This window comes from Narcine bancroftii, chromosome 5, assembly GCF_036971445.1.
Source record: "Narcine bancroftii isolate sNarBan1 chromosome 5, sNarBan1.hap1, whole genome shotgun sequence".
Classification (NCBI taxonomy): Eukaryota; Metazoa; Chordata; class Chondrichthyes; order Torpediniformes; family Narcinidae; genus Narcine; species Narcine bancroftii.
The window spans coordinates 255,376,773-255,394,458 of NC_091473.1; the positions used below are offsets into that span (position 1 = coordinate 255,376,773).

The 17,686-nt window shown below is 47.3% G+C and overlaps 2 protein-coding genes across 14 annotated transcripts in view; one reads left to right on the forward strand and one right to left on the reverse strand.

The window, feature by feature from the left end:
- LOC138765252 (laminin subunit beta-3-like) overlaps positions 1-17,686 on the forward strand; it is a 145,810-nt gene that overhangs the window by 48,866 nt on the left and 79,258 nt on the right. Inside the window, exon 1 of one of the 13 annotated variants that reach the window (XM_069942270.1) lies at positions 12,913-12,933. The exons of 8 other annotated variants lie outside the window; for them this stretch is intronic. The gene's annotated coding sequence lies outside the window, so the exon portion shown is untranslated. Of the gene's footprint in view, positions 1-12,912; positions 12,934-14,357; positions 14,737-17,686 lie in introns of those variants that run through there. 4 more of the 13 variants (XM_069942265.1, XM_069942266.1, XM_069942269.1 and 1 more) reach the window with 4 other exon arrangements.
- On the reverse strand, positions 614-4,822 carry g0s2 (G0/G1 switch 2). Its single transcript, XM_069942263.1, has 2 exons — positions 4,717-4,822; positions 614-2,438 (listed from the first exon to the last, which is right to left on the reverse strand). The coding sequence occupies exon 2, from the start codon at positions 2,429-2,431 to the stop codon at positions 2,156-2,158; it is 276 nt and encodes a 91-aa protein (XP_069798364.1). The 5' UTR covers positions 2,432-2,438; positions 4,717-4,822; the 3' UTR covers positions 614-2,155.

Sequence of the window (17,686 nt, forward strand, 5' to 3'; positions counted from 1 at the left end):
GGGCCGAACTGGCCTGTTCTGTGCTGTAAGTGGTTATATGGTGTTATGCCTGAAATGATATTGCTCCTCTAATAATATGCATAATTAGAAAATGTCACCAGAAATATACAAAGGTATTGGGGCATTCAATACACCACGAACATGTGGATATTAAACAAAAGGGTAAAATTTCTACTTCCAACTCGGTTTTAGTGTGCATAGGGAGGACACTTTACTCAATGATATCATCGGCTGAAGAAATGGAAGTTGCTGTTGTCTTCATTCCTAACAATCAGAGGCAAGAAAGAGTGAGGAATCTTTAGAAAGAGCAGGTTTACGCCAACTGCTACCCAGAGGGTGGGCTGTCAGGCAAGGAAGGGTTGGGCAGCTTGGGCTTCATTCTGGTTGAGGGGGCTTGAAGTGTACAATCTCGACAGGATGGATGTAGAGGGGATGTTTCACTTTATTCCTCCAACAGTTCCTTGACAGAACGTGGCATCAGCGGAGGCTCATGGGACAGGGTGTCCATGGGCAGATACCCATGGGGACAGGCCCATGGGACAGATCACTCAACACACAGATTACAGCACAAACTGTTCTCTTCTGCTGAATTAAGGAAACTTTACTCGTGGCATTAAGTATATCAAAGTTTTATTGCAATGATACAGAAAACAAATAATTTTCTACTTTGTGTTCATAAAAAAATCAATTTTTAAATCAATTTAAGCAATTTCCCAATCGAGTGCAAGACCTGATGTGATCTTTTCCCAACATGAAACCTTACACAATTTGGGGAGTTGTGTCTCCTGGCTTCACATCACAGTTCAAACTCCATGATCAGTGAACTGGTTTGTATTTGTTCTAACTACCAAGCATAAAAGGATCTGGAAATAACTCAAGTCTGGAACATGGCAAATGTTGTTTGCTTTGTGTGCGTGCAGAGCTCCCCTCCCTGAATCGGAGCAGAGGGCCAAGTGTTTCCCAACCAGTCAATGCCCTGACAATCCTGTCATTAATTTATTTGTAAATTGACCATGTTTAAATCCCATTAATTTGACTCCATTACTGCATCACAGTCACACAGAAGCAAAGATTTCTTTTAAATGCTGGAAGTTTGAAAATAAAGCATGCTGGAAACACTCAGGCAGAACTGCAAAAGCAAAGAGAGTAAAAGGAGAGACTTTACAGAGGTAGTGGTGGTGGGATGGATAGATAGAACAAAGGAAATATCTCTCCTGGGTTAAGACCAGGGCAGGGAGGGGGGGGGGGGGGGTGGTGGTAATGGTGCTTCTTCAGTTAGCTGTGGAGAGTTGAGACCATTACACTCACAGAATAGTGACCCCACTAAAATTAGAAGTCTTTTCTGTTCTGTTACTATGAATCGCAAGAGATTGGTTTGCAGGTACAGCCGGCTATCAGGAAGGCAAATGTACGTTGGTCGTCATTGCTGGAGGGATTGAATTTCAGAGCAAGGGGGTTCTGCTGTAACTGTACACGGTCTTGGTAGGGCGCATCTGGAGAACTGTGTGCAGTTCTGGTCTTCTGACTGGAGGCTTTGGAGTCAGTGCAGAGGAGGTTCACCAGGTTGAGTCCAGAGAGGAGCCTAGACTAGAGGAAGGCAAGTTTTTTTCCACTGGGAGGTGGGATGAGAATTAGGTAGCAATCAGGGTAGAAGATTTAGGACAGAAATGAGGAGAAACTGGATTTCCCCAGAGGGTGATGAATCTATGGAATTCACAGCCCATTGAAGCAGTGGAGGCGACCTCAGTAAATACAAGCTGGGATAGATTTTTACGTGAAAGGGGAAGTAAGGGATATGGGGAAAAGGCAGTCGATGAAGTTAAGTCTATTGATATTTGTCCTCACCTTGATGAAGGGTTCAAGCCCAAAACGTCTATCTTTGCCATATAGAGTAGATTGTTTGACCAGCTGATTTTCCCCAGCAATGTGTTTTTACGACAAGTATTGACAGTCGATTTAAAAACGCCAGTTTATTGAATGTGAAAATATACATGTACCAGTATAAAACGCATTTCCAGGAGACCAGGGTGGGGGTAACAAAACAACTGCTGCTCAGCAGCAGACAACAGACCCACAGGAGGACCCCATGCTGGGGTTCCAACAGATCATGGACTCAGTCATTGGGACCGCCCTGCGGCCCCACACGCTGCCTCTGTCAGGAGGCATGTTTCCGCTGCCATCTTGGGCTCTGCGCTTCCTTCCCGGCCGGCTGCCGCAGCTGCTTCTGCCGAGCGAGGACCGAGCAGACTCTCGGTGGCTGCTCCCCTTTCTCGCTCGACGTGAATGGGTAGCACATCGTCTCCATCAGCCCCAGCACCACCCCGAAGAATGTCAGCACCGTGCCCACCGCATAAATCTTCAACATCTTCCTGTTGGGTCGCTGGCTCAGCATCTCCCGAGCAAAGGGGATCAACTCGCTCACCGTCTCCATCTCGCTCCTACAACAAAAGCACGGATACTGATAATCCCTGAACACCACAACTTCCCCAGGGTAGTTCAAGGTGACAGGGGATTGGACTGCTCTGGAGGGCCATGGACTGGGGGACAAGGCAGAAGAATGGTTCAGCACAGACTATGTTCTATAGGAAAGGCCAGAGGGCAGTGGAAGAAGGGACAATCACAGCATTGGACTGGTATATGCAATAGGAAAGGTTTTGTTCCAGTCTTGCAAGCATGGACTTTGGGCCTAAGGGCCTGCTTCCCTCCATTCTATTTCTCCCATCAACTTCCCCCGCGTTCCACATCAATGGCCCATTAACGTACACTCTGGGAGGTGGTTGCTAACCGGAACAGTCAGGGAGACCCACGGGGAGAACGTGCAAACTCCACACAGACAGTGCCTGCGGTCGGGATCGAGCCCGGGGCTCCGATGAAGCTGTAAACTCCTCCAGCAGGATGCAGGAGGCCCGGAGCGGGTGCTGAGCAGGGGAAGGGAGGGAGGGGCACACGTAGGGGACATGGGCAGGGGAGACAGGCAGAGAGGTCATGGGCAGGGAGGGGACGAGTAGGAGACATGTGCAGGGGAGACAGGCAGAGAGGTCATGGGCAGAGAGGGGACGGGTAGGGGACATGGGCAGGGGAGACAGGCAGAGAAGTTATGGGCAGGGAGGGGACGGGTAGGGGACATGGGCAAGGGAGACAGGCAGAGAGGTCATGGGCAGGGAGGGGACGAGTAGGGGAAATGGGCAGGGGAGACGGGCAGAGAGGTCATGGGCAGAGAGGGGACGGGTAGGGGACATGGGCAGGGGAGACAGGCAGAGAGGTCATGGGCAGGGAGGGGACGAGTAGGAGACATGTGCAGGGGAGACAGGCAGAGAGGTCATGGGCAGAGAGGGGACGGGTAGGGGACATGGGCAGGGGAGACAGGCAGAGAAGTTATGGGCAGGGAGGGGACGGGTAGGGGACATGGGCAAGGGAGACAGGCAGAGAGGTCATGGGCAGGGAGGGGACGAGTAGGGGAAATGGGCAGGGGAGACGGGCAGAGAGGTCATGGGCAGAGAGGGGACGGGTAGGGGACATGGGCAGGGGAGACAGGCAGAGAGGTCATGGGCAGGGAGGGGACGGGTAGGGGACATGGGCAGGGGACATGGGCAGAGAGGTCATGGCAGGGAGGGGACGGGTAGGGGACATGGGCAGGGGAGACAGGCAGAGAGGTCATGGGCAGGGAGGGGACGAGTAGGAGACATGGGCAGGGGAGACAGGCAGAGAGGTCATGGGCAGAGAGGGGACGGGTAGGGGACATGGGCAGGGGAGACAGGCAGAGAAGTTATGGGCAGGGAGGGGACGGGTAGGGGACATGGGCAGGGGAGACAGGCAGAGAGGTCATGGGCAGGGAGGGGACGAGTAGGGGAAATGGGCAGGGGAGACGGGCAGAGAGGTCATGGGCAGAGAGGGGACGGGTAGGGGACATGGGCAGGGGAGACAGGCAGAGAGGTCATGGGCAGGGAGGGGACGAGTAGGAGACATGTGCAGGGGAGACAGGCAGAGAGGTCATGGGCAGAGAGGGGACGGGTAGGGGACATGGGCAGGGGAGACAGGCAGAGAAGTTATGGGCAGGGAGGGGACGGGTAGGGGACATGGGCAAGGGAGACAGGCAGAGAGGTCATGGGCAGGGAGGGGACGAGTAGGGGAAATGGGCAGGGGAGACGGGCAGAGAGGTCATGGGCAGAGAGGGGACGGGTAGGGGACATGGGCAGGGGAGACAGGCAGAGAGGTCATGGGCAGGGAGGGGACGGGTAGGGGACATGGGCAGGGGACATGGGCAGAGAGGTCATGGCAGGGAGGGGACGGGTAGGGGACATGGGCAGGGGAGACAGGCAGAGAGGTCATGGGCAGGGAGGGGACGAGTAGGAGACATGGGCAGGGGAGACAGGCAGAGAGGTCATGGGCAGAGAGGGGACGGGTAGGGGACATGGGCAGGGGAGACAGGCAGAGAAGTTATGGGCAGGGAGGGGACGGGTAGGGGACATGGGCAAGGAGGGGACGGGTAGGGGACATGGGCAGGGGAGACGGGCAGAGAGGAGAGGGGGAGACGTGCAAGGAGGTGGGTGAGAGGGACAGGGGGGCATCGCCGTCCCGGAGCCCCGGTTTATTCCCACCGTCTTCAAACAGCGGCCGCGGCTGGTCCGGAGGGGGATCCGGGTGTGGGGGGATCCAGGATTTGTTGGGGGTGGGGGGGAGACCGGTGGGTTGGGGATAGGACAAGGGAGCCTTTACCTTCTCTTCTCTCCGTTCCTCTCGGCTCCGGCTCCTGTTACCGCCGCTCGGCTGCGAAATTTATATCGCGCTCGTCCCCGCTGGAGCAAAGCCCACGCAGCGCACATGCACGGTGACGCAAGATTGGGGCCTCCCGCGGCTCCGCTGCCTCGTCCTCCCCCCACCCCCAGAGCCCCCACTCCCCTTCTTCACCCCTTCCCCTGAACCCCCACTCCCCTTTCTCCTGAGCCCCCATTCCCCTTCTGTACCCCCACTCCTCTTCCTAACCCACTTCTCCTGAGCCCCCATTCCCCATCCTCACCCCCTTAACCCCCACTTCCCCTGAACCCCACTCCCTCCTGAATCCTCACCCCCCCATGAACCCCCACACCTTTTCCTCACCCCCTGAACCCCTATTCCCTTGCCCCTTCTCATGAACCCTGACTCCCCCACTCCTCTTCCTTATTCCCCACATCCCCCACCCCATACTTCAACAATTCCCATCCTTACCTCCAACTTTCCCAATGCACCCTATATATCCCCTACACCCTCTCCCCTTCCCCAATCTCTGCATCCTCGTTTTATCATCCCCCACCCTGCTCCCCTACCTTGTACATCCTTTTCTTCCTCACCCCCACCCCCTGCAGTCTCTGTTCCCATCCCCACCCTGTTATCAGTGTGTATCAGTGAGCAGTGTGGCCTGAGCTTGGTAAATAGGACATGAGTAACAGTGCCTTGCTCGTCATGGAATAGGAAGGTTTGGTAAGACAGCCCTGTTTCCACCATGCATTGGGAAGTGATGCACGTTGCCCTTCGGTTTAACAGACTGCCACTGTGTACCGAAACCTGCTCACCTGGAGGAGGGTGGGGCAGGAGATGAATCGAGGTGGGGGGGGGGGGGGGTGGGTGAATGGGACTGAATGGTGTGCTAGGATTATTTGTTCTATTAGTTCTATTAATACAATAACCAAAGACAAGGGAGGGGCAATGGGATCCACACCCTGCAGTACCGGGCAACACCAAGACACATTGTGTCTGGGTCAAGTATCAGAGGGTTCTATAGTGTAGAAACAGGGCCTTTAGCTGAACTCATCCATGCCAACCCAGTTAGTCCCATTTAGATCACAACGTGGAACAGGACAGACCATTCAGCCCATGATGTGCTGACCTATATAAACCTAATCCACATGAATCTAACCCTCCCCTCTCTCTCAGCCTTTGGGCGGTTTAAATGTCCCTATTATACCAGCCTCCACCACCATCCCTGGTAATGCATTCCAGGCACCCAATCCTCTCTGAGTAAAAAATGTACCCCGAACTTTCCTCCCCTCACGTTAAATAGATGACCTCTGGAGTTTGCTATTGCCCCCTTGGGAAAAAGATGCTGGCTGTCCACCTTATCTTAGTCCCTCATAATCTTATAAACCTCTATTAAGTCACCTCTCAACCTTCATTGCTCCAAAGAGAAAAGCTCTTAGCTCTGTGAACCTTGCTTCATGAAACATATTTTATAACATTTAACACAGAAACAGGCCATTTTGGCCCTTCTAGTCCATCCTGAACTACAATCCTGGTATTCAGCATCCTCTTCAAAACATCAACATCCTCTCGGTAATGAAGTGACCAGAACTAAATACACTACTCACCAGGGATTTGTCAAGCTGCATCATTACCTTGCGCCTCTTGAACTCAATTCCTCAACAAATGAAGACCAGCAAACCATACACCTTTTTAACTACCCTATCAACCTGTGCGACAACCTTGAGGGATCTATGGACCTGCACCCCAAAATCCCTCTGTTCCACCACACTGCCAAGAATCCTGCCGTTGATCTCGTACTCTGTAAAGTTTGACCTGGATTCAGCCCGTATCACTCTAAACTTTTGCTTTCCATGTACCTGCCTACATGATCTTTTAACCATTCCTATTGCCCCCTTCCCCAATGCTTCCTCTGGCAGCTCACTCCACAGAACCAGCACAAGGTGAAGAATGTACACCTCAGGTCCCTTTTACCAGTTCCCCTTCACCTTAAATCTGATCAGAAGACACATGGTGAACTCCAAGAGACAAGAAGAACCAGATGAGTATTTCTGGAGACCTCTGAGGGCAGCCTAGTGTCTGGAGATCTCTGGCCAGTGTCCATTGAAGTATTGATGGAGGAGAGGATTGTCCACAGGGTTAACAGAATCACAACCTGGGCAGAGGCCATTTGGACTATGTTGGCCACATGTAAAGCCAATCCAGCTGATCCCATGCCCCCGCCCTCTCTCGCAGTCCCACAGTTCTTGTCTTTCAGATATTTGAACATGACAAGTACACTTTCCTCCACTCCACCTGGCCAGGCACCCAGATTCCCATCACTCACTTTCATCTCATGGTGATTTAGCCAGTCACCATCATTCTCTACCCACATAGTCTTGATTCCTGCATCAATGAGAGCAGTATCTCCCTCTCTTGGATCCGCTCGCAAACTCTTCCCTCCCAAGGACAGCAACTCTAACATCTCTAGCCAACTCCCTTAATCACTTTGGGAATTCTGAATCCTATCTGCAGCCTTCAAAACTCCCCAAAGTATGGAGTCCAGGACTGTGGACTAGCAGTGTGTAAGGAAGGGTTATCATGGCTTCCTTGTTCTTCTACTCTGTAGATAAAGCAACAGAGTTGAAATGTGCCACCAATTCTCAGTAAGGCAACACACCAATTTATCAGTAAATGATTAGAGTTTGATTCAACTGATGAGGACAATCCTTACCACCAACAAGCACACCTGCAAATGGTCCCCCAGCCTTCCCTCAAGCCCACCACCCTAAGCCATTCCTTCCCATCCCCTGACCACACCTTCACCCAGACCCTGTAGAACCACGACAAACACAGATTACCATGGAGTGGCCCCAATTTTCACAGAAACATCAATGGTTCAGGAGGCAGCTCACACATGCACCAGGTAACTGACTGACACCAGAGTGCCCTTGCTACTGACAGCTTCGTCCGAGGGTTGTTCATCACTGCTTCCTCCCCAATGGAAGGAGAGTAAGTGAGAAATCAGGGTGTTAATGCCCATGCTGACTCCTCCAAGAAACACTTCCTCTGGCCTTTCCTGTTCTTTATTTATTCCTTGACGAAGACCTCAGGCCTGAATCCTCAGCTATATATCTTCACCTCCTATGGACACTGTGAGGTTGACTGAGTTCCTCTAGCATTTCTTTGTGTTTTTACTACAATTACAGCATCTGCAGACTTCCGTGTTTCACCCTGGATTCCATTGTGTCTCCTGGGCCTGATAGTGCAGGACTTGGCTGGTCATCGTGTCAGAGGAATGGGTTCACCCTCTGTCCAGTCTGAGTGTGTGAGAATCACTCTACCTGTCACTGAATGGTCCATGGGTTACCTCTCTCAGGGTACTCCCTGACAGGGCTGTGTTCAAGTTCAGCGTCTCAGCTGTGCTGGGTCTTTGCATTCTTTTCTCCTTTAACCCTGTGGTCAGCTGCCTGGTCATCCCACAGTTAACCATGTGTGGAAGGGAATGTGAGTTAAGCCGGGTAATGACAGAAGGTTAGGAATGGGAACTTCTTCCCCCTCACTCAGCTTCTCAGATCTACTCAGACAGCAGCTGATGTGTGATCCACCAACACTCACTGCACTTGCACCTGGAGGCTTAAGCTTAACTCATTCAACTCGTCTTGAGGGTAAGCAGTGAGGGACGGGCTTGCTTGTCTACTGCCAAGATTTCTGGTGAGATACTGCCAATCTGGAGGCACTGGCCAAACTGGACAACTTCCTTCTGAATATTCACATTTAACTGGAATGTCTGGGCTCCAAAAGTTGCTGTCTTATTTGATTTGTAAAGATTCTTGGCATCATTTTTGATAGAAACTCCAGGCCAATTCTGCAAACAAATCAGTTATGGCACCAGAAAGCTTTTAGTTTTAATTTAGATTGCCAAAACTGAAATAACTGACTGAATTACCATATACTGTATACTCATGTAATCGTTAAATTTTTTGGACCACTTTTTCGGGCCAAAAGGTGAGGGGGGGGGGGGGTCAACTTTTACAGGGGTCAGACCTTTGACCTTGTGAAATATCTGTGTCGTCCAAGATGTTGGGTGCTTGGATGGGTGGGACCAGGTGGTAAGTCCACAGTCAGGGCATCAGGAGCTCAGATGGGTGGTTAGCCGGGAGGGAGAATCCGTGGTCGGGATCTCAGATGGCTGGGACTGGGTGGTATGTCTGTGGTTGGGGCGTTGGGAGCTTGGATGGGTGGGTGGCCTAGGGGGAAGAATTTGCATTCAGGACCTCAGATGGATGAGTGGTTGGGTCAAAAATAGGGCAGTTAACTTTTACAAGGGTCATACACGCAATTTTTGGGGTAAAAAATTGAAGGTCGACTCTTGCATGAATATAAATCTGAAATAATGATTACTATTTCGAACCAGTTTTGTAATAACTGGACAAAAAACCATTTTAAACTTGCTTTGAAGAACAAGATGGATGATTTGGGTGCCATTCATAAAGTAGTAAGATTTATTTATCGGCACCTGGCATATTCTAGTTTTGCTCTCAAGTGTGTTACATTCCTGACATTGAGCCTTCAGCTCAAAGTTTAATACGGTGCTATCGTGGCATGTTTGTTCACCATCAACAAAGCCCTTCACCCCAGCTCTCAGAAAGAGCTTGAGTAGGAATGCCTTGGTGGTGGAGGCTGGAACATTAGGGGCATTTAAGTGACTGTTAGGCACATGGATAGAAGAAAAATAGAGGGTTTAAGGGGTAGGGAGGGTTTAGTATCTTTAGTAGGAATATGTAGGTCGGCACAACATCGTGGGCTGAAGACCTGTACTGTACTGTACTGTAGGGTTCTATGTTCTAACTAATAAATAAAAACAATACATTTTTAAAAAGATGGGTTACATCTATTTAAATCTGCAATAAAGTGCTGGACATCAAATGACCTGTTCCAGGATTTTTTTTTCAGTTCCATATTCTTAGATAAAGGAAGTGTGATTTAATTTAATCTTGGTGCTATAAATGTTTTGCAGAATGGGTTGTATATCCCTGAGAAAGTGAAAAATAGTAGGTGAAGGTTCATGCAGTGAAACTTGATCTTGCCTCAATCCAGCAGTGAATTTCCATTCCACACCAGGGAGCTGTCAACAAACCCGTTCACCCTTCCTGCTGGTGGTGGTGGCTGCTGCCAAATGTCCTCAGCCCGTCTTTGACCAGGTTCTGACCTTCAGGGGAAGAACCTTGACCTCAACCCCATCCCCCAAAATCCACAGCCCACAGTTTGGAACTTGTCAGAACATTGTTGCAAGAAAAGTCAAACTATTCAGTAGAGGTCTTTTTTACTGATTGGAAAGGAGATTCAGAACTCCACACCAGTTTGCTTGGAAATTTCACCAACGTGGTTGGTTGCGTTTCATTGAAATAATGAAATTAAAATAATTGCCAGAAAAAGGTGAAGTTTACTTCTGGCTTGGAATGAAATTTAACTAAGATTTTCTGTAAAATGTAAACTTGCACAAGTATTAATCTCAGGGAACAAACATAGTTGGGGAAACAACATGTTCACAAAAGTGGGCAAATCAGAGACTGCCGCTGTCTCTCTGTGCTGGGTGGTGAATGAGGCCAAGACCAGTCCCAACAACAATCTGCCTTCACCACTTTCATGTCTACCTCAGTCTGATTCATTTCGTTGAGTGATAGCAAATCCTTGAAAATCCAACGTTCCCCCAGAAACTGTGTTCATGGCTTGAGATTGTTGCAGGTAAGGGAAGATGGCTTGGCATCAGTGATTGCCGGGAACACAGAGACTTTCCAGATTTTATGCTTTTATTTCAGATTTCCAGCATCTGCATTTTTGTTTTATTTTCAGAAGTTGATGGAGGAGTGGGTCAATAGGTATGTGGATGATACAAAGGTTAGAGGTGTTGTGGATAATGTAGAAGGTTGTTGTAGGTTGCAAAAGGATATAGACAGGATGCAGGTTTGGGCAGAGAAGTCAAGTACCTTCTACTTCCTAAGGAGTTTCTGAGGTTAGGTATGACATCAGACTCCCTGGCAAAGAGTGGAAAGTGTGCTGACCACTGCTTCATGGTCCAGTATGGGGGCACCAATACCGCTGAGCATAAAGACCTCCAAAAGGTAGTGGACACAGCCCAGGACATCACGGGTAAAACCCACCCCACCATTGAGAACATTTACAGGGAATGCTGCCATCCATTAGCGACCCACCCCACCCAGCACACGCTCTGTTCTCACTCCTGCCATCAGGAAAGAGGTATTAGTGCCACAAGACTCACACCACCAGGTTCAGGAACAGCCGCTACCCCTCCACGATCAGTCTCCTCAATAACAAACTCAATCAGGGACTCATTTTCAGACTCTTGTGGACTTTACTGATTTTTTTTCTCTCTGTATTGCAGAGTTCACATTTGTTATCTGACCATCTCATATCCTGTTTACACCTCATTTCTGTTTCCTCACCACCACCATCCCCCTTTTCCCCATTTTCATCTCTCAGTTTTCCCTTTTTAAACTCATTGTATGATAACACATTTAAAACATAAAATACTCCAACAACTCCCCCATCCAATATTCCCTTAACCCCAAATATCTTGCCCCTTATCCCTTGCCAGGCAACCACAACTCCCCTCTCCATTTGGATTGTGAACCCGCTTGCAAGCGTCAACTGATTTCGCAGTGATGGTTATTCTCTCCCCCCCAACCCCCCCAGAAAACACTTTTTTTTTTACACATAACAAAGCTCATCCGCTTTTTTTCCCCCTTACTTCCTTTCTTCACTTTTCTTCCCTTTTTTAGTTCTTACATATACATTATTTTTACATCTTTCTATGTATTTTATCGCCGTTCTTTGTTCTTGTTACATCTCTTCATCTCTCCTTCTGTCCTGCAGGCATTCTGCAAATTCTTGCGCTTCCTCTGGATCCGAGAACAGTCTGTTTTGCTCCGTGGGTATAAATATTTTAAGCACAGCTGGATGTCTTAACATAAATTTATAACCTTTTTTTCCATAGGATCGATTTTGCTGTGTTAAACTCCTTCCTCTTCTTTAAGAGTTCAAAACTTATGTCTGGGTAAAAAAATATTTTTTGACCCTTGTATTCCAATGGTTTATTATCTTCTCTAATTTTATTCCTTGCTCGTTCCAGTATATTTTCTCTTGTCGTATATCTCAAAAATTTTACTAAAACGGATCTTGGTTTTTGATGTGTCTGTGGTTTCGGAGCTCATGCTCTGTGAGCCCTTTCTATTTCCATTCCTTCCTGCATTTCTGTTGTTCCCAGAACCTTTGGGATCCATCCTTTTATAAATTCCTTCATATCTGTGCCTTCTTCATCTTCCTTCAGGCCCACTATTTTTATGTTGTTTCGCCTTCTATAATTTTCCAACATATCAATTTTCTGAGATAACAACTCTTGTGTCTCTTTAATTTTTTTGTCACTTTCTTCCAATTTTCCTCTTAAGTCGTTTACTTCCATTTCTACAGCCGTTTCTTGTTCTTCCACACTCTACTCTTTTCCCTATTTCTGACATGACCAGCTCTAAACTTTGTATTTTATCTTCTGTACTTTTCATTTTTCTTTTAATTTGACTAAATTCTAATGACGACCATTCTTTTAATGCTCTCATTTGTTCTTCAAAAAAAGCTTTATCTATATTCTGTCCATCTATTTTACCTTCTATCTATCTGTGAAGATCTTGGTCTTCTTCTTCCTCTTCTTCTGTGTCTGTACCTGTGTTTGTGTCTTCTTCTTCTCTTCCTTGTATCTGTGTCTCTTCTGATTTTTCTGATGAGTTGCTTGTCTCACTTTGTCGGGCCTCCTCTTGCTTGGCCTCTTGCTGTTGGTCCTCTCCTTCTGAGCTGCTCATCTGTTGAGCCTCCTGCTGCTGCTCCTCTTTCCTTTCACTCCATTGACTTTCTTTCTCACCTGGTACTTCACTACCCCCTCTCCTGCCGCTTTCCTCATCTTCCAGCTGAGAGCCCTGGTGTCGGACATCCCTCAGCTGGTCACGCGGTGGTTGCCCGTTCCTCGGCTGAGCCCCTCTCCCGTCGGTGTTTTCCTTCACCTTAGATTGCACACTGCGCACTTTTGTTTGGCTTAAAGAGCCATTTTTGCAGTCCACCGGTCAGGGGGGGTCGTGACTCCGCAGGGCCGACACCAACCTCAGATATCGGGCGCTCTTCGCCACCACGGCTCCCTGTTCCTTTGTGCAGGTAAGACCTTCTCCTTTATTTTCCAGCGTCTTTTTTCCCCGTTGTTTTTACTTTTTCTTCTTAGGCGCCATTTTCTTTCTCTTCTCTGCAACTTTATCTTTTATTTCTTATATTTTGTGTTTATTGAACTTTGCCTTTTCTTAACTTGTTTTCTTCTTTTCTGGAGAGGGCTGGTTTTACCCTACTGGCCACTCCTCCATCACGTGACTCCACCAGAACAAATACATTTCTCTGCCTTCCAGAAGTAGAATTTCAAATTTTGACTGCCTTGGTAACATGTCCAAAATCATCCAATAATAAATCTCTTACTTGGTAATAACAAAAAAGGGGACTCTGTGGTATTTCAGATTTTTCTTTCATTCTTTGAAAGTAATTCTATGACCAGCTTCATAATAATCTCGTACAGTCTTAATTCCTTTCTGATCCCATATTTTCAAAAGTTGTTTATTCTAATACAAGGGTGTCTTACCTGACATTTCCTCATTTATCATACTCCATAATTCAATTAAATGGCTCAAAGTAGGTGAATTATAAATAAATAGTAATTTAGAATTCCATTTATAAATGAATTGCTCCATCTTCTTTATGCTATGGATCCAACAGCAGGATAATGGTAATGAAAATATTGTTCAGCGTACATGTCACCAGGATTCTTACCTGCTGCAGCTGAACGGGTACTTGTAAAAATAATTTATAATAGTAAACTTCATTGAATTTCAAAAAGACAAAAATAAGAGGATAATGAATATTTAGTAATCCTAGTGCAAAAACAAGTGACTTTGCAATAGTGGAGATGGTCCTTTTGTGGTGTTGGAGCAGTCGCTGATCAGTGTAACAAGGGGAGGTTCAAGAGCCTGGTAGATGTTGGCAATAAACTTGAACCTCGAGGTCCAGGTCTTCAGGCTTCTAAACTTCCTGCCCGAAGGGAGCAGTGAGAAGAGGTTGTGACCAGGGTGATGTTGGCTGCTTTCTTGAGGCAGTGACTCTCATAGATGTCTGCAGTGGACGGGAAGTCACAGTCTACGATGGACCTGGCCATGTTTCTTTGACGATAATGCTTGGGTCCTTTCTCAGTGGAAGAGAAGTTGGGGCGCTCTCTAGAGGTCCATCAGCATCTGCAGAGAAAGAAGCTTGGTCGACGTTTCAAGTTGAAAACTCTTGGTCAGAATCAGAGAAGAAAGAAACAAGTCAATTTAAAGTTGCAGGGAGGGTGGAGGATTATGTCTGAGTGAGGTCCTTGTTGCTGAGGTCAATTGTAGACGTCACTGGTTGGTGGCTAATGGTGACAGAGAGAAAAATAGAGCAAAAAATGTTGAAATTATGAAATGAAGACAGTTATAGAGTGAGGAAATAATGAACATAAAATGTGGTGAAATTCAGGAAAAACTGAGCCAACATCACAGATGGATTATGTACAGCATAATTCAGTACCGCATGCAGTTCTGGTCTCCTGACTTGAGGAAGGATGTTTTGGCTTTGGAGGCGGTGCAGAGGAGGTTCACCAGGTTGATTCCAGGGATGAAGGGGTTGGACGATAAGGAGAGATTGAGTCGTCTGGGACTGTACTCACTGGAATTCAGAGGAATGAGAGGGGATCTTATAGAAACAAACTAAAGTACAAAAGGCATAGATAAGGTAGAGGTAGGTAATTTGTTTCTATTGGTAGGTGAGATGAGAACTTGGGGACATAGACTCAGGATTCAGGGTAGTAGATTTGGGATGGAGATGAGTGGGAACTGCTTTTCCCAGAGGACGGGGAATCTGTGGAATTCACTTTTCACTGAAGCAGAGGAGGTGACCTTAGTAAGTATATTTAAAACAGGGTTGGATAGATTTTTACATGGTAGAGGAATTAAGGGATACGGGGAAAAGGCAGGTAGGTGGAGAGGAGCTGATCATCAAATCTGTCATTGTCGAAAAAAAAAGTATGGTAGAGAGATGGTTTTACCTGTATTGTCAGAGTTTGAGTCTTTGATTTCTTCTGTGCTTAAAAAGGGTTATATTTCTGTTATGTATCAAGTGTTACAAGATAATATGGACAAGTTGGAATGGGAGAAATCTAAGTTTAAATGGGAAAATGACTTAACTTTTGTTTTTCCTGAAGACTACTGGATGGATATGTGTTATGATAGAGTTCTTCTTTGGCTTGGCTTCGCGGACGAAGATTTATGGAGGTGGTAAATGTCCACATCAGCTGCAGGCTCGTTTGTGGCTGACAAGTCCGATGCGGGACAGGCAGACACGGTTGCAGCGGTTGCAAGGGAAAATTGGTTGGTTGGGGTTGGATGTTGGATTTTTCCTCCTTTGTCTTTTGTCAGTGAGGTGGGCTCTGCGGTCTTCTTCAAAGGAGGTTGCTGCCCACAGAACTGTGAGGTGCCAAGATGCACGGTTTGAGGCGAGATCAGTCCACTGGCGGAGGTCAATGTGGCAGGCACCAAGAGATTTCTTTAGGCAGTCCTTGTACCTCTTCTTTGGTGCACCTCTGTCACGGTGGCCAGTGGAGAGCTCGCCATATAACACGATCTTGGGAAGGCGATGGTCCTCCATTCTGGAGACGTGACCTACCCAGTGCAGTTGGATCTTCAGCAGCGTGGATTCGATGCTGTCGGCCTCTGCCATCTCGAGTACTTCGATGTTAGGGATGAAGTCACTCCAATGAATGTTGAGGATGGAGCGGAAACAACGCTGGTGGAAGCGTTCTAGGAGCCGTAGGTTATGCCTGTAGAGGACCCATGATTCGGAGCCGAACAGGAGTGTGGGTATGACAACGGCTCTGTATACGCTTATCTTTGTGAGGTCTTTCAGTTGGTTGTTTTTCCAGACTCTTTTGTGTAGTCTTCCAAAGGCGCTATTTGCCTTGGTGAGTCTGTTGTCTATCTCATTGTCGATCCTTACATCTGATGAAATGGTGCAGCCGAGATAGGTAAACTGGTTGACTATTTTGAGTTTTGTGTGCCCGATGGAGATGTGGGGGGGAAGGTAGTCATGGTGGGGAGCTGGCTGATGGAGGACCTCAGTTTTCTTCAGGCTGACTTCCAGGCCAAACATTTTGGCAGTTTCCGCAAAACAGGACGTCAAGCGCTGAAGAGCTGGCTTTGAATGGGCAACTAAAGCGGCATCGTCTGCAAAGAGTAGTTCACGGACAAGTTGCTCTTGTGTCTTGGTGTGAGCTTGCAGGCGCCTCAGATTGAAGAGACTGCCATCCGTGCGGTACCGGATGTAAACAGCGTCTTCGTTGTTGAGGTCTTTCATGGCTTGTTTCAGCATCATGCTGAAGAAGATTGAAAAGAGGGTTGGTGCGAGAATGCAGCCTTGCTTCACGCCATTGTTAATGGAGAAGGGTTCAGAGAGCTCATTGCTGTATCTGACCCAACCTTGTTGGTTTTCATGCAGTTGGATAACCATGTTGAGGAACTTTGGGGGGCATCCGATGCGCTCTAGTATTTGCCAAAGCCCTTTCCTGCTCACGGTGTCGAAGGCTTTGGTGAGGTCAACAAAGGTGATGTAGAGTCTTTTGTTTTGTTCTCTGCACTTTTCTTGGAGCTGTCTGAGGGCAAAGTCCATGTCAGTAGTTCCTCTGTTTGCGTGAAAGCCGCACTGTGATTCTGGGAGAACATTCTCGGCGACACTAGGTATTATTTTATTTAGGAGAATCCTAGCGAAGATTTTGCCTGCAATGGAGAGCAGCGTGATTCCCCTGTAGTTTGAGCAGTCTGATTTATCGCCTTTGTTTTTGTACAGGGTGATGATGATGGCATCACGAAAGTCCTGAGGCAGCTTTCCTTGGTCCCAGCAGAGCTTGAAAAACTCATGCAGTTTGGCATGCAGAGTTTTGCTGCCAGCCTTCCAGACCTCTGGGGGGATTCCATCCATATCTGCTGCTTTGCCACTTTTCAGATGTTCAATTGCCTTATATGTCTCTTCCCGGGTGAGGACCTCATCCAGCTCTAGCCTTAGGGGCTGTTGAGGGAGCTGGAGCAGGGCGGAATCTTGGACTGAGCAGTTGGCACTGAAAAGAGATTGGAAGTGTTCTGACCATCGGTTGAGGATGGAGATCTTGTCGCTGAGGAGGACTTTGCCGTCTGAGCTGCGCAGCGGGCTTTGGACTTGGGGTGAGGGGCCGTACACAGCTTTTAGAGCCTTGTAAAAACCCCTGATTACTAGATTGACAAATGCACGATATGGAATGGTTAATTATAATTTTTTACAACAGTTATATTTAACTCCTGAGAAATTGAAAAAATATAGCCTTAGTAATTCAGATTCCTGTTTTAGATGTGGTACGTGTGTTGGAACTTTTTTACATGCTGTTTGGTCTTGTATGTATGTACAACCATTTTGAGAAGAAATTAAGTTACCATTAGATCCATCTCTTTTTTTTACTGGGTTATGTGATTCCTTTAAAGGGATTGGGGTTGGATAAATTTCAAATCGCATTTGTATATTTAGCATTGTCCGTAGCTCGAAAATGTATAGCAAGTACTTGGAAGGATAAGACAGTGATTAGTATAATGTGATGGCATAATGCAATGAAAGCTTATATTGTTATGGATAAAATTACTTATATTTTGCATGATAATTATTCTTTTTTTGTTAATAAGTGGTCATAATATTTGGAATATATGCATTTAGAGTGATTTATTTTATTCTTTTTTTTTAAGTTTTTTAAAAATATATATTTCTTTGGCTCTCTCCTTAAGAGAGCTGGCTGAAGGGGTGGGGGGGGGTCTTATTTTCATCTATATATAAAAAT